The 23,026-nt window shown below is 32.1% G+C and overlaps 3 protein-coding genes across 3 annotated transcripts; 2 read left to right on the forward strand and 1 right to left on the reverse strand.

Annotated features, from left to right (window-relative positions):
* Positions 1 to 270: 270 nt before the first annotated feature.
* Positions 271 to 8,213, forward strand: LOC122607004 (FKBP12-interacting protein of 37 kDa). Its single transcript, XM_043779920.1, has 14 exons — positions 271 to 381; positions 471 to 522; positions 625 to 686; positions 1,874 to 1,941; positions 2,067 to 2,103; positions 2,546 to 2,633; positions 2,768 to 2,832; positions 3,313 to 3,390; positions 4,157 to 4,204; positions 4,767 to 4,820; positions 5,116 to 5,277; positions 6,073 to 6,142; positions 6,763 to 6,818; positions 7,864 to 8,213. The coding sequence occupies exons 1-14, from the start codon at positions 355 to 357 to the stop codon at positions 8,032 to 8,034; spliced, it is 1,038 nt and encodes a 345-aa protein (XP_043635855.1). The 5' UTR covers positions 271 to 354; the 3' UTR covers positions 8,035 to 8,213.
* Positions 8,214 to 9,837: 1,624 nt separating this feature from the next.
* On the forward strand, positions 9,838 to 12,095 carry LOC122608320 (cytochrome P450 Tp4149-like). The gene is made up of 2 exons (XM_043781416.1): positions 9,838 to 10,781; positions 11,325 to 12,095. Exons 1-2 carry the CDS (start codon positions 9,858 to 9,860, stop codon positions 11,934 to 11,936), a joined length of 1,536 nt encoding a protein of 511 aa, XP_043637351.1. The 5' UTR covers positions 9,838 to 9,857; the 3' UTR covers positions 11,937 to 12,095.
* A 6,758-nt stretch (positions 12,096 to 18,853) lies between these two features.
* On the reverse strand, positions 18,854 to 22,619 carry LOC122607092. Its single transcript, XM_043780012.1, has 7 exons — positions 22,337 to 22,619; positions 22,158 to 22,244; positions 21,824 to 22,036; positions 21,277 to 21,441; positions 21,130 to 21,183; positions 20,770 to 20,916; positions 18,854 to 19,475 (listed from the first exon to the last, which is right to left on the reverse strand). The coding sequence occupies exons 1-7, from the start codon at positions 22,592 to 22,594 to the stop codon at positions 19,098 to 19,100; spliced, it is 1,302 nt and encodes a 433-aa protein (XP_043635947.1). The 5' UTR covers positions 22,595 to 22,619; the 3' UTR covers positions 18,854 to 19,097.
* Between the last annotated feature and the right edge of the window lie 407 nt (positions 22,620 to 23,026).

Consider the following 23,026-nt stretch of genomic DNA (forward strand, 5'->3'; position numbering starts at 1 on the left):
AATTTTGCTACATGTAAATGTGGTGAGGGGCATTAGCAATGCTATACCCATCTACACATGGGAAAACAAACCTTTAAGGCATTGTCAAGATTTGAACCTGACATAGGACATCAAAGTTGAGGGTATTAGCCATTTATTGCTCTGTCTTTCAAAAAGAAAAAAATTAAAAAATTAACTAACATATCTCTATCTAATGATCCATAAAAAACGTGACATAAATAAATTGACATATATACAAGTCAAGAAGTGTTATCCGTTTTCACTCCTTTATTACAATTCGTTTTACTCATATCCCTCTAAATTTAACTTTATAAAATTCAAACCCCAAAATTAGGGTTTAAAGAAAACCCCCAAATGGCATCTCGCTCTCATTTAGACGACGTAAGTATTTATATTCTTATTTATTCTACAATTAAATTAAACTAAATTACATATTGTTTTACAATTAATTGAAAATTATATTTTTTTAGGATGATGATTTCGGTGGCGATTTTCCTGGAGCTAACCCTAATAGACTTTCAGGTTTTTATTTTATTTATTAATTTTTTAGTAATAAATTATCGAGTGTGTGTGTGTTTTAAAATTTAGGTTTTGATTTTTATAAATCTGTATTTATTTTTTTAGGGACTAAAAGATCGTTTGGAGATATTGATGATGATGAGGATGACATATTTGGTTCTAAAAAGGTTTTTTCTTTTCTTTTTTTTTTTTTTTCTTTTCTTTGATTTGCCGGTTTGTTACGTATGGATTTATATTGGCTCGTTTCGGTAATTAAATGTGTGCATTGTCAAAATTAGGGCATAGGGAGTAACGACGTGTTTAGGATTTTGTGTAATTGATTCCGTAGTTGCTTTTGATTAGTTTTTAACTGGATTTAGCATCGTAGACGTACAATGTGTGTGGCCGTGGATATTTTCTCGTGATTTTGAAATTTAAGTTTAAGTTAGAATATAAATTCAGAACTAAATATGCAAAATTTTCAGCATGGACCCATGGCTTGGAAGTATGATATTGTGTGTGTAATTTTTTAAGCAGATTAGTAATATAAGCAAACCCAAACATTCCTTGAGTACGTATAAAGATATGTTCGCCTTATTATGTATTGATATTGTGGGTATCATATTTCCAAACCGTCTTTTGTGAGGGAAAAAGTTTGAATTTTTGCTGTCGTACGTACCCAGTGGCGTCTTTATCGAGTAACATGTAGCTCTTAATTTTTTTTTTTGCTGACGTGACCATATATAAGCTGTCACGTCATCCTAACTTGTGTCATGTCATCGGCTCACATGTTTTAGGAGGTTAGATACCTACAATAGCAAGGGTCTAAAGTTCGTCACATACTTGCATACAAAGGTTGGGTGGGAATTATTATACTTGCAAAATAGCAAAACATGATAACCTGGATATTTTGGTGTACTTAGCCGTTGTAAAATCTATGGTATTTGTTTTTGAAGTGTGGTTTATTCATAGGTGATCTAGCAGCTCATTATCTATGCTCTCTTAATGCAGACTATGCTCTGTATTTACCATCTGAGAAGTACCTCTTCTACTTGGGCCCTGTTTGGAAACACTTGTTTCCTTTTTTTTTCTAAATAATTTTTATAATGTTTTCTATAGATAGGAAAGAACTTCTGGTTATAACTTCTAAACTTTGTTTTACATATATTTTAATGTTTTCCATGGTATTAACTTGTTTAGAGGAAAATAAGCTGTAGTTATTTGGTTTTGATTAGGCCGAACTATCAAACCTATTGGAGTTCAATTTCTGTTTTTTTATTATATATATATATATATTTAAAAAGAAATAGTGTTCCTGTGTATATGATTCCGATGTGATGCTTGATTGCTTGCTGTTACTTTTTTAACATCTCAGGCTAACATAAAAGTAGAGGAAACTGCACCAGGTGTGACAACTGGGATGATATTATCTCTGCGCGAAAGGTATTGCCAATTGATCCTTCTTAAACATCCAGTGTTTAGGTTTTTGCTATTTCGTAATATTTTCATTGGACTTAAACATAAAAATCTACTTTTGCATGTCTCATTCTGTGCTTTGACTTCTGTAGCCTCCAGAGTTGTCAGGATAACCTTGCAACATGCCAAGTATGTAGCAACTTATCTTTATTATGTAACAAGTTGTTTTTAAGTTGAAATACTAGAGGGTGCAATTTGCCCGATCTACTTATTTATTCTGGGTTATTGTTTTTATTTCTGATGGATCAAAATATCAAATTGGATAGATAAAAACAGCGTAAAAGGAAAAGGTTTAAATGGGTCGAAAGTCGGCCAGAGTTTATTTTTAAATCGTGATTGGTGATGCTCATTTTCTACTAAATCATTTTATCATAAGAAGTTATAGTATTACTGAAATATTATGCTTTCGGTAATCATATGTGACACTACTTGATTGTCATGAAAATAACAGTCTGAACAAAAACTGTGTTTGGTCAACTCAATTTTACCTGACCTTTTTTGACCTTTCATGCATGCCTCTATCCTCTAGATGATTAATTTTATTTTATGATTAAATCGATTTTGGTTATAGTCGGAGCTCGAAGCTGCAAAGTCAGAAGTTCAAAAGTGGCATTCTGCATTTCAGAAGGAGTCCTTCATTTCTACGGACTCAACAGTCGGTTGGTTTCTTAGATTTTTTTTTTGTGAACACTTTAAAAGATAATATATGACGTTATGTATGTTTATTATTGATTATTTAGAACTGTTGTCATTTACGTTATAATGATTATTGATGCTTATGCTATCTGTGCAGAACCCAGAGTAGTTATCAATTATCTCCAAAACTTAAAATCTTCTGAGGAATCACTTCGAGAGCAGGTTGGTTGTAATGAAATGAAAGTAATGTTTTTGTAGTAGAAGTGGCAATTTCGACCCATTTTCTTTTTGAATGGGTTGATTTGGGTTTAATCTCTATCGGGACAAGTGGGTATAAAAGTTATCTCTAAAGTTTTACATGGGTTGAAAGTTTGCCATACTGCATAATATCTTCTAAATCAGTTTTTTCAAAAGTTGGATTATTATTTATTAATGAATATTTAGAATTTTGTAATCTATATAACTCATTAGTTGTTTCTATAAAACATAGAATGTTTTGACAAATAGTTTTTCAAATCAACCCGAACTACTAGAAATATATGGTCTTGGCGAATATTGCTCAACGCAAACACTCAACCTGCTTCTTTTGCCATCTCTAGCTTGTGGTGGCAGCTGGCAAGTTCATGCAAATTATTGCCACTTTGTGAAACTCAATGCCAATGAATTATTGATCCGATGCTTTATTTTATTTGCTGTGCTCAGTTAGAGAAAACAAAGAGAAAGGAAGCTGCATTTATAGTAACCATTGCAAAGCGAGAGCAGGAAATAGCAGATTTGAAGGTGTTTAATTTTCCGTCTTCATAATATACTCTTAATTGTTTACTGCTTTGATTTTATAACACACGTTCAGTTGTGATATGGAACTTTGTTGGATCTTATTGCAAAATAGAAAGTAATGTTATTAGTCTTTTGATATACTTTGGACTAATCATAAGTATTTGCTATTTTGCTTGTTATATAGTATATATAAAGGGTCGGGTTAGTGTAACTTGGAGGTATTTAGGTAAGGTAGATGCAGTAGCTTTTAGGCCATTGGATCACTTTCAATCTGATCAATAACGGAAGGATGCAGTGGCATTTTAGCAATTAACCCAGACTTAAGCATTTTGTTGGGTATGAAACCAAATTTTAGTAAGCAAAAATAAGTACACACACAATACACAAGATATTGCACCAAACAGTAGACGAATTGTAGTCGGCATGGTTTGGAGTACCAAAGAAACTCCTACAACTCTACTCTTAATTTTCTGAGTGAATAATCATGGTGGCTTTGAAGCCTTGTTTAACCAAGTTTCTAAACCTAACTTGGTGCACAAGGAATAGGAAATTACTAGGAAATTACTCGAAATACTAAACATACTCTTTCTTCTGTTTCTTTTTCTTTTCTCCATTCATCCGAGTTTCTTCTCTTTTCTTTTTTATATAAACTTCAATTTGGTGTTGATTTGTATCACATTTTTTTTAAGGATGGATGTATTTGATTGAATCTCTCTCTCTCTCTCTATGTATGTATGTATATACTGACAGTTTGATTCAAATTCTTTAGTCTGCAGTTCGAGATTTAAGGTCACAACTGAAGCCTCTGTCAATGCAGGTACACCGATATTCTCTCTCTTTCTCTCTACCCCCCTCTCACGAAGCAAGTCTCATTCTGCAAAAAGTCTGAATTTGTTTGAACCAATTTACATACTGTAATTGTATATGTTTCTTGTCACAGTTTTTTGTGCCATTTACTTGTGAATGGGGTTAATCTGGGTTATGTGTGATGTCAAATGGGTCAAAATAAAAGGGCTCAGCTAAAAGAGTAATGGCTCATGATTTAAGCAGGTTGAAGGTCGCCCAATGTGTAATTCTAATGATCACAACCTTCTGTATCCCTCTATTCTGCATGAGTTAATAAAATGTCAAACGATTTCAGTGAAGGGCTCCAAAGTGACTTTGACAAATCAAATGACTTGTATTGCAACTTAGAGTGCTGGAATTTGTAAAATACATTAAACATAACAAGCATTAAAATTAAAATTTATAGCAAAATTAAGTTTAACTTTCTTGTTCATTTTATATAATCTCTTCTGCTTTTGTCTTCCATAGCATTGTAGCATTTTTTGTTGGCTTGCTTTATGTTACTCAACTTTCCGTTGTATTAAAATTTGCAGGCAAGAAGATTATTACTTGATCCTGCAATTCATGAAGAATTTATGCGTTTGAAGGTATCAGGATTGACAATTCTTGAACACTTCTTGATATATTGGCATATTGCTATGATTAGACTTCAATATTTTTATATACATTTTATTAAACACATGATATATACACTCAACCATATAAGGTAGAATGTTTTATAGCACGTATCACTAAGGTATTCTCACACTCAACATATTAGAACAAATGTGCATTTTTAACATTCAACGTTGCTTGAAGTTTTAGTGTATGTTGTACTAGTATCTGACTATTTCAGATTTTCTTTTTGTATATCACTAACAACACTTGCCTTTGCAATTTCAGAATTTGGTAGAGGAGAAGGATAAAAAGATAAAGGAACTACAAGATAATGTTGCTGCTGTGAACTTCACCCCACAAAGCAAAATGGGGAAGATGCTAATGGCTAAATGCAGAACCCTGCAGCAAGAAAACGAGGAGATAGGGAATCAAGCCAAGGAGGGAAAGGTTAGTCATTAGTCATTATGCACAACAACGCTACTCAATCCTTCCGATGGTAGATACGCTACTTCTAGAAGGACCTATGGCCTCATTAATCATTATGCATTTTTCGTAAAGTGTATATTTCTATCAATGTAGCTGTAAATGGTTCCTTTTGGCTTCTATTTTGCGGACAAGGGGATAAATTTTGTGAATTAGCTAACAATGAAACGGGTCAGAACCCAAAAGTCACTGAACGTGGACTCAGATTCTACGAGTCTACAACGAATCACAATTATCTTAGTATTTTAATAACTGTAGTTTTTTTAACAAGATCGACTAAATAATAATTTACATAGTACAAAAGTTGTGTACACTCCAACGTAAAACCACTGCTTTCAACCTGATACCTACCCTTTCTATTGTTTTACCATTTATTCCTCTGAACCGATATCTATTGTGTCTTTGGACACATTCAGTGAGTCCTTAATCTGGTGAATTTTTTTTTCTTTAGAAAATCTTGGGCAATGATTCCATTTCTCTTATCCTTAAAGTACGCTTAAAGCCTTAAAGTACATGGTTAAAAATTGGAACGGGTCAAACGTGAGCTAACATATAGTTAATTTCTTTTATCCTTTTCGACTGCCTTTTTCAGTAACTTCTATTAGTGTTTTTATAGCATTATTTTCCTAATCATATGCAGTTAAAAAAAGCTACAAATAAATCATTCTGGGTTAATCTAATCTTGTTGTTAGCTCTCCTCCCTTATGGTTAAAAGTCAAACGGTGTGGTTTCTAACCTTTTCATATTTCTGGTTTGCAGATACATGAGCTGTCAATGAAACTTGCTATGCAGAAATCTCTGAATGTAGAACTCAGAAACCATTTTGAAGGTTGAGTTGCTTATTTGTTATATTGCTGATGTAAAATTAATAAACATGTCTCTTGCATCATAGTTCAGTCTCACATTGATTAGGATACTCAAAAGAATAAAATGTTACCATGCTCTTTCAGCTTAGTATGTACTTAAAAGTTTTCTGAAGTGAAAGGATATTTAAAATCCCTTCTGTCGCTAGAACTTAGAAGTAGCTCTCAATAGATTCTCAAATTTCACCATAGAATACAAAAGGTATCTCAAGTATGTGTTTTTAACACGGTTGGAATAAGGTTATACACTTCATGTTTTGTTTAGGAACTTAAATCGCCATATTTTTTAATAAAAAATGGCAGGATTTAGTAAAAGACATTGAGGTGATTGTATTCATTAACAATATACACTCGGTGTCTTTTGGCTAGTTTATTCTTTTCGACTCATTTGACCTGTTTTAAGCAAACTAATTTGATTTTATTTGAGATAATGCATATACCAAATGGACCCATCCATAAGCAAACAGACTCAAAGTACTACTTGTAGTAGTAAGAGCTACTCCATAAATGTGTCTAATTGCATCACATTACCATGTCCATAGTTTTCATGGTTAAGTGTCATTTTAGTTTTTGTTTGCTCATGCAGGATTATGCAAGCACTTGGAGGGACTGACAAATGACGTTGAAAAATCGAATGAAATGGTACATCTTTCTTCTAACCCTTTGTGTTTGTGATTATCTCAAACTTATCTTCAACCATGTCATTTTTCATACAAGTTTCCATATAACTACGTTGTGATTCTGTTGGTTTTTGTGAAGTGTATGATAACAAGCGTAAATTTTGTTCATCAATTTACAAAATGAAACCTGGAAGTTTATACAAACTATAATATGTTACCATGTGCATGGTGTTGGTTTCATGGGAGCTTGCTTTTTATTGCAACTGACGTTCCGAGTAGTACTCAAAAAAGGAACTCCCAGTACCGTCTTCCACTGGTTATGGGCTCTAATAACGTCTTTGATGGTGTATGGGGAAGGTTGAGATGTAGACAACCTTACCCCTACCTAAGGTAGAGATGTTGCTTTTTGGTTCTGCCTAAGGTAGTAAATGACCTCTGGCCTTGCAAGGAGCAAGGATCGAACCCTTGACCTCTGTCTCTTGAGGCAAGGGTGTAACCACTTGATTGAAGCCTTGCTTGTTAACTGTTTATCTTAAAATCCAATGAACATTTACTTTGTTAGTTTGTTTGATACTAGAGGTGTAAACCTTGACCCGGGTTTTTTACGAAGGGGTCAACGTAAGATCTGTTTCATCTTAAATAGCTCAAACATTTTTTGGGTCTAATGAATCAAACAGCTGAAATGTTAATGGAAATGTTTTCAGTGTTTACAAGCTCGTATAATGTTTAGTATTGAGATATGTTTGATTATCTTTGTTTTTATAATCATAATTATTTTTTCTAAAATGAACAAATTTGTGTTTCATGGTCAACTCCACCAAACTTGGCATATATATTAAAAATGACCCGTCTTGAGCTGACTTGCAAGTTGCAACCCATCCTACCAGGCTACCACATCTTTGCCATCTTATTTTGACGCCCAACTACCAGAATCTGTGAATATTCTGTTCCTGTTTCTGCAACTATTTACCATCTCATACGGGCATTCCTGAGGAGTAATTCTGCATCTTACTTATTTTGCTAGAATATTTCATATTGACTGACATTTTGGGGTTGGCCTTGTTTAGGTGCTAATCTTGGAAGAAAAGCTTGAAGATAAAGAAGCTGAGATACAGAGATTAAAGCAGCAGTTGCAGCAGAAGAGCACCACGACAAAAGAAATAACCGAGATAGTTACTGATGATAAAACAGACACTGATGAGGAGATTATAGTGTCGATAGGAAGTCCTGAAGGTTAACACAATCAGTATTTCTTGTATGTCCCATGTATGTGTACATTGTACGTACATCAAGTCTTTGTGGCGCATCAGATGTGAGCATTCATGTTTGGTCAATGATTTTCTGTGGGCTAAGATGAACTATTTGTATTATCTGAACCCCCATGTTCTTAAAAATATAAGCATAATTCTAACTTTTAGGCATGGATCATAAAAGAGGATATAGTTGTAGTTACTGAAGCCATGTAGTTTACTTGATCGGTTGGGTATAACTGCTAGCTGTTCAGGACTTCAGGTCTTTTGGTTTGCGTAGCCTTCTTTTTAATATTTATGCAAATCTTATATGAAAAGTTGTCAAAAATAACAAAATACCTCATCTTTACCAGACTCTAGTGTTTCAATATGATTTTCAATTTTTTTAACTAGTATGGTGCTTATGCTCACCAATAAAATCATTATTTTCTTCTGATTTTTTTCTTTATAATTCTATATAATATACGTATTGATTTTTTCCTATGCATACTATTGATATCATTCGATTTATGTATGTTGTTTTTTTAATATGTCAGCTCTTGGAAATGTTTATAATACTAGACAAAAAGATGCATGATTACGCCTACATGTAAAATACTATTGCGAATATAGTCATTCGTATGTAAAGATGTCTTTACGTGAGTTATGACTAATAAGAGGTAATACTGTTTATAGTTCTGATATGTGCACCAAATAACTTCTTTTAGATCGTATATATAGACTTTATGTTTCAATAAATTTTATAAGAGTCGTGTATTACACAAATCTGTTTGCTTCGTTTTTATTTTCGGTTTTAGTTTTTTTTAATTTTTAGATCATGCTTTTAAACAAAATAAATGTGTTTTTATTTACTGTATTTTACAATACAACAAATATAAACACTTTTGATTAAGTTAATACAATCGTTTGTTGTTTATTAAGTAAAAAACACGTATAGTCTAAACACCTGTGCCGTGTAACATGTATACCTCCTAAAACCGTGAAGGAAAAAAAGAAAGTACCTAAAACCGTGAAGGAAAAAAAGAAAGAAATTTTTTTTTTGTAGAATATAAAGCATCATATGTCAACCCAAGATCACTCAAATAGAACCTATTTTTATATCTATGTATATAAGCGCGTCTTCTTTACATTTCATATCAAACACATTTGGAACAAAACGACTAAATTAATTTGATAATGTGATAACTTATTGTTACGTGATGACCATAATATTTCAGAAGAGAAAAACAAAAAACAAAACAGTAAAATAGCTACTCATTTGCGGCAATTCGGCAAATAGTCGCTTTGCCTTCTTCTTCTGAATAAGATACTATAATCGTTGTTAACTTGAGATCGATTAAAGATTGATGAATAACGAATGTGATATTGATAAACTCATCTAAAATGGAATCAATCGTGAGTACAGCATGATATACGCATCAAGGCCATAGAAAATGTATCAAGGAAGTACTCAAAGTATCAATGAGCTTTTGGTCTAGTTTTCTAAAAGGGAGGTGACCCAGGTTCAAATCTAGACATTACTGTTTTAATTAGTTACAAACTTGGAAATATCTCCGAATATATTGAAAAAAAAAAAACTTCTAGAAAGAAGGTTGTTCTATGAGAAAAGATGTTTGTATAAGCGACTTGATCACCTGACTCGATCGTGTCTTCAATCTGTCCATTCCTTTTTTTAGGCCACAAATAATGATCTTTAGGAAACACTACGTATTTATTATTGGATTCTAGATACACCACTTTCTATATATGTATTCACTAATCCTTGGGTAAGACATGTAATACGTACAAGTGCACTAGCTATTGATAATATCATGGAATCCTTGCCAATATTATCCTTGTCAAGTTTACTCTTCATCACTAATTTGTTAGTCTCTCTAGTTTTGATGATTATATGTATTCTTCGTATGAAATTGATTTCATTTCAATCGAATACGAATAAAAACTTACCACCGTCACCACCAAGACTTCCGATCATTGGCAACTTCCATCAATTAGGCTCAAACCCGCATTACTCTCTCAAAGAATTGTCACAAAGACACGGTCCAATCATGCTTCTTCGCCTTGGTAGCGTACCTATGCTTGTAGCATCTTCTTCTCAAGCAGCCCAAGAGATCATGAAAACCCACGACATATCATTCTCTAGTCGACCCAACTCACATATCCTAAACATATTGTTGTATGGTTGTAAGGATATCGCGTTTTCTCCAAATAATGAATATTGGAGGCAGTTGAAAAGTATTGTGGTGTCACATCTTTTAAGTAACGCACAAGTTAAGTCATTCCAAAAGGTGAGGGAAAAAGAGATAGGTCTTGTGATCGAGTCACTTAACGATAGTTGTGGTTCTTCGGTTGATATGAGTGCGTTGCTTGTTTCTCTTGCGGAAAATGTGATGTGTAGGGTGGCACTTGGGAAGAAAATTGATGGATTAAAGCTTACAAGTTTGTTAAGAAGGTATCTAAATATGTTTAATCTTTTTAGTGTTGGGAGTTATATTCCATGGTTATCATGGGTAGATCAACTCACTGGTTTAGTAGGCAAAGCGGAAAAAGTTGTTAACGAATTTGATGAGTTTCTTGAAGATGTTATTAGAGAGCATGAGAACAAGAAGAAATTAGATGAAGATAATGTTGAGTTTGAGGAAGGGAAAGACTTCATCGATATGTTACTAAGCGTCCAAAAAGATGTAACGATGGGATTTGCTTTTCAAAAAGACACCATTAAAGCCGTGATCTTGGTAAGAGTTTAATTCTTGTTCAAAATATATATAGCTAGAGAGAGCCATGGCGGCTACACCGTATAGAAGTTACATACCACATACTATTAAGGCGCGCGGTGTTTGGAATTGTGTTTTGAAGAAGTTATCTAATTGTTGCGTTTGCAAAACACTAGCTAGTAATAATAATAAAAAAAAAAAAAACGTTTCACTGAAAAAATAATTATTTGCGTTTCATAGAGAACATATATAATTTTGAAAAGCAGGGAAAGACGTCGTGCTTTTTAAAAACACAAAATTTATATATTTTGAATATACTAAAATTAATAACTAACAAAAACCACGCACCTTAATTAATTAAGAGTTCAATTCTTGGTCTTTTTTATAAGGTTTAGCTATAACCCTTTCTTTAATTAATTTGATATTGATTTGTTATAATCCTAATTATATTCCTATCAATTTGTGTTTGATTGCCCTTGTTTTTGTTACCAAATGATATCATGATCGATCTTGATGCTAATTATATATGATTGTGTACGTTCAATTCCATGCATGTACGTATAGGACATATTCGGCGGTGGAATTGACAGTGTTTTTACAAGTATGGAGTGGATAATGAGCGAGCTAGTAAAACACCCAAGAGTAATGAAAAAACTACAAAAAGAAATAACGGAAGTTTTGCAAGAAAGATCAGTGATTTCCGAGGAAGATTTGGAGAGAATGCAGTATCTTAAAGCAGTCATAAAAGAGAGTTGGCGACTACATCCTCCAGTTCCAACTCTTATTCCTCGGAAATCAACACAAGATGTTAAGCTAATGGGATATGACATTCCAGCCGGCACACAAGCTATGATTAACGTTTGGCAAATAGGAAGAGATCCGGCCTTATGGGAGGAACCTAACGAGTTTAAGCCAGAAAGGTTCTCAAAAAACACTATTATTAACTATAGAGGTCCTACTTTTGATGTGCTTCCATTTGGGGCGGGTCGACGATCATGCCCAGGTACTCAATTTGGCGCAGCTGTCATCGAACTTGCTATAGCAAATATCGTGCAAAAGTTCAACTTTGCGCTGCCAGATGGAGTTAAAAATGAGGATTTGGACATGACTGACAAATATGGTATTACAGTTCATAGGAAGTTCCCTTTGCAGGTTATTGCGAGCCCGCGGTTCTAGTGTTTGTTTTCCTAGCTAGCTAGACTTCCATATTATGCATGCTAATAAATGCATGAATTATTATCGGGCGATCAATAACTATAATAAGGAGGATTCAGATTTCTCAAGTTATTATCATGCGATCAATAGCTATATATAGCGGTCACATCACAAAATGATCGAGAGTGAATTGAACATTTATTTTAACGTACGTACGGTGCTCAATCCAATCAACCTATCTGCGCGTAAACTAACACAATGACGAGTTAATTATTAATGATAATGCAATAACTAAAAGCTGGGCCGGTTGGGTCGATCCCTCCTGCATGAAATTTATTTTCAAAAACACAAGTATAGACGAATCATGAGATAAAATTTTAATTTTTTCTATAATTTAGTTCACAAAACAAATTATCAATATGATGCAACTACATACGAATTCATTATCACAATGCGGAAATCATATTCCGTAACAAAATATATTGTTGTTCCAGTCCATTGTTAAAACGGTAATGAATTGCCACAAATTAAAAATATTAATTACATATACATCTTTCATCTTTTTTCTATATATATATGTGTGTGTTTCGTGTCAGCAATTCACAAATCTACCGCGAATTCCACAATCCGGTAAAATCTGCGCTTCTTCAAGTTCATTCACTGTAGGTTCTCTTACGGGATATTTTTATAATACTACTCGTAATATATATATGTACCTCAAGATAGTTGGTTTAAAGTTAACTGAGTAATTAGAAGCTTCAACTTTATTAAAATTTAGCCTCGTCTAAATAATAAACCAAAAGAAGAAAAGAATTTTATACATATACTATTGAATTTCGTAAGTACACGATAAACCCGCATTAAGATTAACCCAAGTCAAGTATTCAGATACGATAAAATATTGGATTTACCCGCATTAATTAAGATGCTTCAAGGACATCAATTGTTTCATGAGCATTATTCGTTATGAAATCATCACCAAATGGCTTACTGGTAAAGATGTTTTATTCTCACAAGAGGTCATGGGTTTAAATTGGAAGGAGATTCCCTTGTGTTGAAACAATTTGATAGATCAATCATTGAATCTTGGCCCTTGATTTTAATCCAAAGGTCATGATCGATTTTTCTAACTTGACTCAAGTTAGTATTGTAACTTGAGGGAATCTTGTGGGGTTTAAATTTTACCATATTTAAGGTGACCACATGTATTTAATTTTTATCTATGCTGGGCCTACAGATGTCATCGAAGGTTTAAATTAAAGATCTATTCGACGAGTGGCTCTATAGCGCGAGCTCGATTAAGACAAATAATGTTAGACCTCCTGATATTTTCGAGTAATTCACATATTTTTTTTTAAAAAAAAAATTCTATTTTTGAAGCTTGAACCCACTACAAGCATCTTTTACCAACACCTACCAACATATAAAGTTGATGGACGATGAAGTCGGTTGCTAGATCCTTTTAGCCAATTATATTAACCGATGACTATCCATCTCATGGCCTAATGCATTGCACAGACATAACATTAGTGTTATATATATATATGGAAATGTAAATGAAGCTAAGCTAGATACTTCGGGCTTCATCAAATTCTGGAATAAGTGATGTCTTAAATGAAAACACAAAGCGATTTGCATAGCCCCTATAAGATTAATGAAGCTATAAATCAATCCATCTCTTCGGCGGTCAAAAATTCGGCAGCCTAAAGTCATCAAACGGCCTAAACACGACAATATTGGCGGCTTGGTGTGCTAAACCACATCTTGAGACTTATCTATCTATATTGAAGGTTACGGGTATACTTGACGCTTCTTATAAACTGTCTTAATTATTGTGGAGTTTTTTTTTTTTTTAAATTTTTTTTAATTATTCAAAAATCCTTAACTTACTTACAAACCAAATAGAACTTTAATATCAATCTTATATTTTGAAAAAACTCTTTGATGTTTATCAAATTTAAATTTGGATAGCCTAACTTAATGAATATTAAATATTTTCTAAAATTAATTTTCTTTTGATAGTTTATAATAATATAGTGAATGTATATTTGGCACCCCTAAAAAGGCCTAAAACTCTTTCTAAATTACTCTAGAGTTTTCTCCTTTTTTTTCTTAATTTTTTTTATTTTTTATTTGTTATTAAATTATGAATAATTATAATTAAAGCTCTATCATAAATCTTGTTCTATCAAAACAAATCTTTTTAAATTTTAAAGATATATAATATTCTTAAAACTCTCAATAAATGATTATGTATACAACCTAAATTTTTATTAATCATATCAATCTAATTCACATTGTTCATCCCCTTCATATCTTTAATAAACAAACATTAAAAATAATGTTACATTTATTCACATTTTTAGTTAGCATGAAGAAATTAAAAATTTTATCACGCTTTTATGTGTGTAAAAGTATGAAGAACTAAAAGTGTGTATAAATTAATCTACACTTAAAATTGTGAAATTTTAAAGTTCACACTTTTTAGTGTAGACTTTCATATATAATTTGTAACACCACATTTGTATCCACTAACTAAATATGTGACGTGGACAAATGTGGTGTGACAAATTAAATATGAAAATCCATTCTAAAAAGTGTGAACTTTTAGAATTCCACAATATTAAGTCTGGATTAATTTCTACACACTTTTGGTTCTTCATATTTTTACACATATAAAAGCGTAGAAATTTTTTAGTTTGTTTACGCTAACTAAAATTGTAGACAAATGTAATATTATTTGTAGTGAAATCAAGTTCAATAAATTTTTCAACAAAAAAACATGCGGTCTTTTTTATATCACTTTAATTTTATTTTTTGTATTTTGTTCGTGTTTTTTTATATTATTATTATTTATCATCTCTTTTAATTTAATTTATTGTCAATTTTAGTTTGATTATGACTTCTTTTTAGCCTACAAAAGGTTTTATTTTTTTAAATTTGTTTTGTTCTTGTTTAGTTACTTTCATCTGTTTTGTTACTTATTATTTTGATGTGTACCTTTGATATATATTTTGAAACTAACCGTCTATCGGACGGACCTAAATACTAGTTTGGCATATGAAAATAGTTTAAGGCTTAAGCCCAGTTTTGTCAAACTGTATTTCGGTTTGTATAAAAGGGGTTCTAGCTGAAAAAAGAAATAATGAAAAATAAAAGAAAAATAAGAAGGATTACTATATTGGTTTGTACCTTAGGAAAATATAAAATAAATAAAAATGGGTATTATAAGGACTTTAATTTTTGTAAATTGTGTGGGTTTATATGTTGACATTATGGGTGAAAGACAATAGTCGAACTAAAACTGAATTAACCAAATTTATATAACCCAACCAATATAAGAACGAATCGTTAGATATTATTTTAAGTTGACCAAATTAGTGGTTTGATTATGGATTTTATGATTATATGACAAAAAACTATACTATCATGAATTAATTGAACCGAAATCTTTACGATTGGTCGAAAAATAGTTAAAATTGTTTTTTAGGATATATAAAGAGATGAAGATAAAAATACGCGTTGGCCGGTATATAAAATAAGTTGATACTTTTAATCAACAATAGCCGCAACCTTTTCGCTTTTGTTTTGTTTATGCTATTTTAAAAGCTTTAATATGTTATACGTGTATCAAAATGCTTAGTAAATTGAAAACGTGGGATGAAGATTACTTTAACAATGCTATTTTTTTCATGGTCGTAATCTCGTAGATACATTGATACACTCAAAATTCATTATGTACGTCTTGGAGGTGAGTTTTTCTTGAGATCTTGGGTTTGAGTCTTGGGTTTTTAATCTCAAGTTATTTTCCATGAGGTGGGGATGAAGATCAATCAAATTGCTGGCTAAAATGGCCTCCAACATGTCTGAATCGAAACTAACTTAAAAAATATATAATAAAAATAAATAAATTAAAAATACACTGATACACTTAGGCTCGGGTATAAATATAAGCCGGTGCATGCGGCTCAGAGGCACAAGCCTTACACCAGAATACCAGATAGGCCTCTGTACAGTCGCCCAATTTCATGTATACATTTTAGCCCAAAGTGTCTTGGCCCAGCCCATATACTCTTTTTAAGAAGAGAAACTTAACAAGGCCCGTATGTTTTTTAACAAGGGAGTGAGGGGACGGAATGATCACAGTTTTTAATTTTTTAAAATTAATTAAAATTCAATCCTAAATTAATTTACATTTTTTGATTTTTTATCTCTTTAACCTAATTTAAAAATAATTAATATTTTATTTCATAATGTTTGTAGTCAGACTATACTTAAGATTATCATTATTATTATTGTTAATTGTAATCAAACTATATTTAGGATACAAATTCTTTTTATATAAAATGAAACCTACAAATAAAAGCACCACACACGAAATCATTGAAAAATCCACAAACCAGTTGCTACTTATTGTTTTTAACAAACATGACTAACGAAAATAAACTTACTGGTAATTGATATGATTTAACATTTACTATTTACATATGAATATCTGAATATCTTTTTTAGTATGAGTATATTTTACACTTAACGTATAAGTTTTTTTTCTCAATATATTAATTTTTATATTGATAATATTGTAAAACTTGTGTATTTAACATGAGTCTAAAATCTAGTAGTGACTAAATGATTAAAATCATTAAATAATATCTGTATGTAGTCAATACAGATCGATTTAATGATCTTCTAATTAATGATTTAATGGTTTTAAACTAAAGGCACCTTATAATAATAATTAATCTAATATTCATAATAAGGCCTTGAACTGAATAGCTCGTCCCTTTGAGATAGAACTAGTAAAGTGAGGCCTCACATTACGGGGCTTCAATGATCGTATTGAAACGGTTGTTTATTTTAGTGTATTTTGCTAAACATTCAACGGCTTAATTAAGAAGTACGGAGTATTAGTTATTGATAGGTTTATTTTTAAAATATATATTTATTAAAAGGCAAAACCATATTAGCAATGTCCTTTAAAAGTTTTACTTTTTAGCAATGAACTTTCATTTATTCCCGGAAATAGTAACATTTGACACATGTACATGATGACGTGGACATTTTTGATGACATGACATTTTTAGTGACATGGCTTTATTCTTTTAATATTTATTATGTAATTTTTATCAGATGTGTCATTTCCCAAAAAAAAATGACAAAGCTCGGTTTCAGTTTCGGTTTCGGCAATGTATTTCTTCTCGTCGTTTTCTTCTGAAGCCAATTTCAGCCCGATTTCATTGATTTTGTAGAGTATCTTCCATTTTTAAGCATTGAAAAGTCATATATGAATTTCTTAAAGGAGACATAGATCTAGCCTTCTTCGTTTATCTCGAGATTAAAAATCTTTAGAATTAGATGCCAATACGTCATTGTTTTAGCTGGAGGGGGATACTGATGATGTTCAAGGTGAGACTCGACTCGAGAGTTTCATAGGCCGGATCTTGACCGTTTAAGAATAGTTCGTCGACAGATGACATAGAATCAGATAGCGGAGGTCCAGAGATTAACTTGAACTCGAACAAACCGTCGACGGCTTCTAAATTAGTTGAAGATATCGAGAACAAACAACCTGCACCTCCAACACCGCCGCCATCGGTGTTGGAGTAATCCAACAATAAATGAGAGTTTATTGTTAAAAAGTAAAACTTTTAAAGATCACTGTTATTTTCGTAAATTGATCTAAAGGTCCTTTCTATTTTCTGTAGTTATAAAGAATGTCACATTATTAAATAATGTCACGTAATCAAAAAATGTCCATGTCACCATGTAAGCGTGTCAAATGTTACTATTTTCGGGACTAATTGAAAATTCATTGCTAATAAGTAAAATTTTTAAAAGTCACTGCTATTTTCGTGAATTGATCGAAAGATCCTTTCTATTTTTTCCGATATCCTATTTTTATAATGTTTTTTGAAATTTAATGTTGTCTCTGTCCGTATATATATGGGGTCCAAAAAAATCTAGTACGGAGTATTTATAAAATATACGTAGTATATATTGAAAAATGAATATGAATATTTATTTTTATTTGCCAACACATGCACATTATGCAAATAAACTTATAAATCATTAATTTCTATGGAAAAATTGTACCGAAAGCCTAGTTAGGTCTTGAACCCCATCTATGGATTAAAATCCCTCAAGCCTTCACACTAGTCCCCAAACAATTGTCAGCTAATCTTTCAGTACCTGTAGAGTTGTTTGACCATAAAATTATAGATATAACTAAACTAATAAGTAGTCTAAGTTAGGTAGATGTTGGTGCTATCATTGACTTATTAGAAGTAATAAGACATGGTGGTGTTTTTTCTTTGAAATTATTATAAGAGACAAAATAAAATCCTGGAATTATGTTTACAGTCCACTTGTATTATGCAAATAAACAAGGTTGACTGTGTAAACACAGTCCAATTGTTTGGTTTGATAACTGAGATAGTACTAAATTATATTATCATCTTATTATCTGTTTTTAGACTTTTGGGTTTTCAGAGCTGTTATATTCTATATAAAAACATCCAGTAGTCAGCTAATTATCTGCAAATTTCAGTTATTTTCCCTCTCTAATATCTATGTTTCCTCACATGTGCCAATCTATGCAACTCTCATGAGTCATGACTTGGATTCTAATATAGTTTTGTTTTGTTTTGTTTCTAAGTTATTTTTTATGTTGGCTTCAACTTCCAAGTGATTACTGACTCTAGAGGTGTCAATTTCGACCCAATTCTTGGTTTATTTTTATCTATATACTCTTTCGAATGGGTAGACCGATCAGAAGAGACCCAAAGAAGTTACCGTCGAGACGGATCAGTAGGGACCACCAGTGAGTTGGTTATCATTATTTCAAATGATTAGCTTGCTACCTTTCATTATGAAACTGCCTTTTTTAGTATCAAAAGTAGGACTCTAGCTCTTGACCTTACTTTTAAGATATTGTCAAATTTCAGTGGAAGACTTACATGTCACATTCACAGATAACTAATATCAGTAAGTTACAAAATACAAATCATAATAATATATATATTACTATAGATTAATTACTCCTAATCCTAATATACAAAAGCCCTTAATCTAACATAAATCAAAAGGATCTTTCTCTAGACCATATTTTTAAAAAAATCCTATTAACTAAAGAAAGAATCAATCATGTAATGAAAATGGTTATTGTACTATGCAATATTTTCTCTATGGACAACCTGCATTCCTTCCAGGACCTCCATAATAAATATAATTCCCCCATACATTATTTTTACCCGCTTTTATATTGTAACAGTTTGAATGATCAGCTTGTAGATGAAGATTTGTTAAAGGTAGTAAACTATTGTCCCAATCAACAACCTGCAAGTTACGGAAATAGGCAGCTTTCCTGAAACCTTCATCTGCGAAATGACCACTGCCCATTTGGGTTGATGTGTGAGAACCTCTTGATCTTGAGTTCACTATCTCCCCTCCAAATTGTACCATACTTGCTTGCTTTTGCAAATGACTAAACAAGAATGATGGCCAATAGCCGATGAGTACCCCGGATCCAAATTGGAGCCACCAATGTCCATGTTTAGGGTCCTGTAGATATGAACAAAGAAAATGATAATTTAGCAGATGGCAAGATAGAGAGGTCATGTGGTTATGGTGCAAAACAGGTTCAGGCTAGAACGGGAAATTGTCAATGCAGGTCAAATGGGACTTGTCAGGTTCAAGAGGTTGCGTAATGGGTTAAAGTATAGTCAAGCTTCAAATGCATCATTTTTATGATAGTGGTCAATATTGGTTTGGTCAGGTTGGTTAACATGTCAAAATGTTTTCACGATGAAATGGGTAACGTAGGGTTGGGTTGACACACAAATACTTTTTTTCGAAGTTTGAATAAACTCATTTAGAATCTTATCTGCACTAAAACCAGCATGAGCAACTTTCAACTCGTTTGATTCATTGCCCATTTTCACCAAAGTACTTCATATAACTAGCTTAAATAAAAATGCATCCAAAATCGACATATTCATTATTAAATGGGTCGGATTAGCCATATTTACCCAAATCTATTGTTTAAACAGATATGCATAACAACACGAGCTTCTATTTTGTTTGAATTTTACTTCCATTTAACAGTATTGTAAAAGTTGAGTTATGGAAACAGTGCTATAGAAACAAAACAAAAATCAGGAACAAATAGGGACATGAAAGAAGAAAACAATAAACCCTTTTGCATAATTAGTCCAAAATCCAGATAGTATCAAAATTAGTTATAATCCAAATAATTTAATTATTTTAAGTAAAAGTTAAAGGGAGTCTACACATGGGAGACACTTCCTAGAAATGGAGAACAGAATCTTACATTTTTATATTCAACAATCTACTTTACAGAGTTATCTTAAAAAACAGTGGTACTTTAAACTTTAACAATAAATATATCTGAAGTACTCAAATTACTTTTTTTCTTTTTTTTTTTTTACAGATTAGAGAAAGATTCTTGTTTGAAAAATATATATTTCAAATTGAGTGTTAAATCAACCAAAACCAAAGTAGCCTACTGGTTAGAGAGCTGATGTCGTCACAAGAGTTCTTAAGTTCGAACCTTACTATGTAAAATACACCAAGGAAGGTTTGGATGCAGCCACAAGAATAATATGGCTAGGGCGCGTACATCCGAGACAAAAGACTCATCTTCCCCGGATAATCTGAAGAGGAAAGACCTCATTTGTTTATCCATTTTTTTTTTTTAAATTGAGGGTTAAGTTGTTCAAAAGTTTGTCTTGGATAAAGTAGGTTAGCATAAAGCAAAGTAGTATGAATTTAAAATCAGTCAAAATCTTTTATGATAACCATGCAACTAGGATTTACTTTTAGGGGTAGTGGTTACCTTCCATATCATGATACCAATATCAAACTGTTTGCCATTGTAAGATGACCTTGGAGATATTGCTGCACCTATTGCAATCCTGTTGTTTGTTTGAACAAATCCTGAGCATAGCAAGTTATAACACCCTGTGGCTTGGTATGCATCAGTCTGCATATATATAATAGACATATATTAGCCCTTTCCTGTAAACTGGACGTTGCAAGATGGACGGGTCGGTTGAGTTGGTAACGGGTCGAGTTGAATTGGGTCATTTTTAGTACAGGAAGAATCGCAAACCCAATCAATCCATTCATAACTAAATGTGTATAAATACTATAAACATATGTAAATGCCAAAATGTAAAAATTCGATAATGCTTACCGTCCAGTAAGTGAAAAACCTAGGATAACCATCTCCATATAACTCCGGGCTAACCTGAAGAGTTATGCATAGCAGTTCATTATATCAATATAAACCCTGCCATTGTCATTGCTACAATGTGGAAATTAATACATAAGTATAAGTTACCTGCCAGCCAGCTTCAATGGTATTAAGATCATTGCCAAAAGAGCCTGATATGACCCATAACTGTGACAAACTAAACTCGTATGGATCACTAACCGCAGGAGTCCATACATTTAAACTAGCTTTGGCTCCATAGTACTGATCTCCATTTACAAAAGCAACTGCATGCTACAATTCAAAAGATTGTATCTTATTAGCTCTTAGACATTAGAAAGTATATATGATCATGCATTTTACTTGGCTTTTAATTTAATGTTGGCAATTAGAGTATAATATTACAAGCAATTATTGCCTAACACCCAATCTTAAGGATCATCTTTCTACAAGCAATTATATAAACATTACAAAAAGGTTACTATATATAATGACTACTTTAACTTGTACTATCAAACCGAAAAATCCAAGCATCCATTTAAGTTGTTCTATAATTGAAACTTTTAAGTAAATTTAGTCCATTACAAGTGATGAATTAGTATAACCATATCATATGCATTTGTATATTTGACCCAAATAAAACATGTGTGTTTTTTTCTCTTGGCAAAATACTAACCTCATGACCGCCACTCGATGTGTCACGCCTCACACCTCGTCTAATCTTTCTTCCAAATCTTCTTAAAGAACTTGCTCTTAAAACATCTTTTTCACTTGTTCTTCTAATAGGAATAGTCCCTTCTGGGCAAAATTCCAACTCTGCCCATAACTGAATTGTATCAAATATTTCATCACTTGAGTTATGCCCTTTTGGCCTCTCACTTGGTGCTTCCTGTAAATTCAAGAAAATCACAATAAGAAATGCACAGCCAAATTATAATAAAAAAAAATGCATATAGTGATTATGCATATAAGCATAAAGATATATAGTTGTGAAGTTATAATATATATACCAATGGCTTTTGTCCTCTAAGCTTAGGATGATCAAAAGCTGGTTGAAGATGAGAAACAACACAATCTATCAAATCACCATCAGGGCTCTATTTCAACATCAAACAAAAACAACCCAAGTTATACAAAAGCCTCAAAAAAGTCAACAAAAGTCAACATACCAAAAAGTCTGAGAAAATACCTTAATAGTCTTGACTGATGGTTTGTTGATCTTCTTTAAATGAGCTCTTACTCTTTTCATCTTCTTTAACCCATCCATTGGATTGATACTAGTTTCGTTTGTCGATACGGATTCCGTAACAAAAACAAACAACAACAAGATACAAAGAAATGTGAAAGTAGTTGGAGATTTGCAAGAAAAAGATGAAATAGAAGAAACCATGTTTGCATTGGTATTTAAGAAATAATATCTATGTTTGGTTGTATTATGGTCTAACATGGTATCAAAATATGTTATTGTATGCAAAGTAAGATATTATATGATCAACAAGAAAACAAGAACAAAAAACAGATACAATTGGTTTTATTCTAAGTTTTTGTCCAAATCAAAGTACTTGAAAGACAAGAGTTGGTTACTTGTGTATAGAAAAAATTTGAGGGAAAAAATAACTTTGTGTCTAATTTTAAATGAGTAAAATGGTGAGATAACTATATATATATAGAACAGATGAAGGTAGTCAACGTGATGTAGACCCTGACACAACTCAACCTGTTGATTTACGTGAATATCAAAAATAATTCTTTTAATATTCGTTAGATTCGAAAGAATGTCGATCATCAAGGTGATTTTCGCACAAAACACATTGTTGTGAATAGTAATTTGGGAGAAAAAGATGAACTTTCATAAGAAATTTTTTTGGTATTTACGTGA

Source organism: Erigeron canadensis, chromosome 7 (assembly GCF_010389155.1).
Source record: "Erigeron canadensis isolate Cc75 chromosome 7, C_canadensis_v1, whole genome shotgun sequence".
NCBI lineage: Eukaryota > Viridiplantae > Streptophyta > Magnoliopsida > Asterales > Asteraceae > Erigeron > Erigeron canadensis.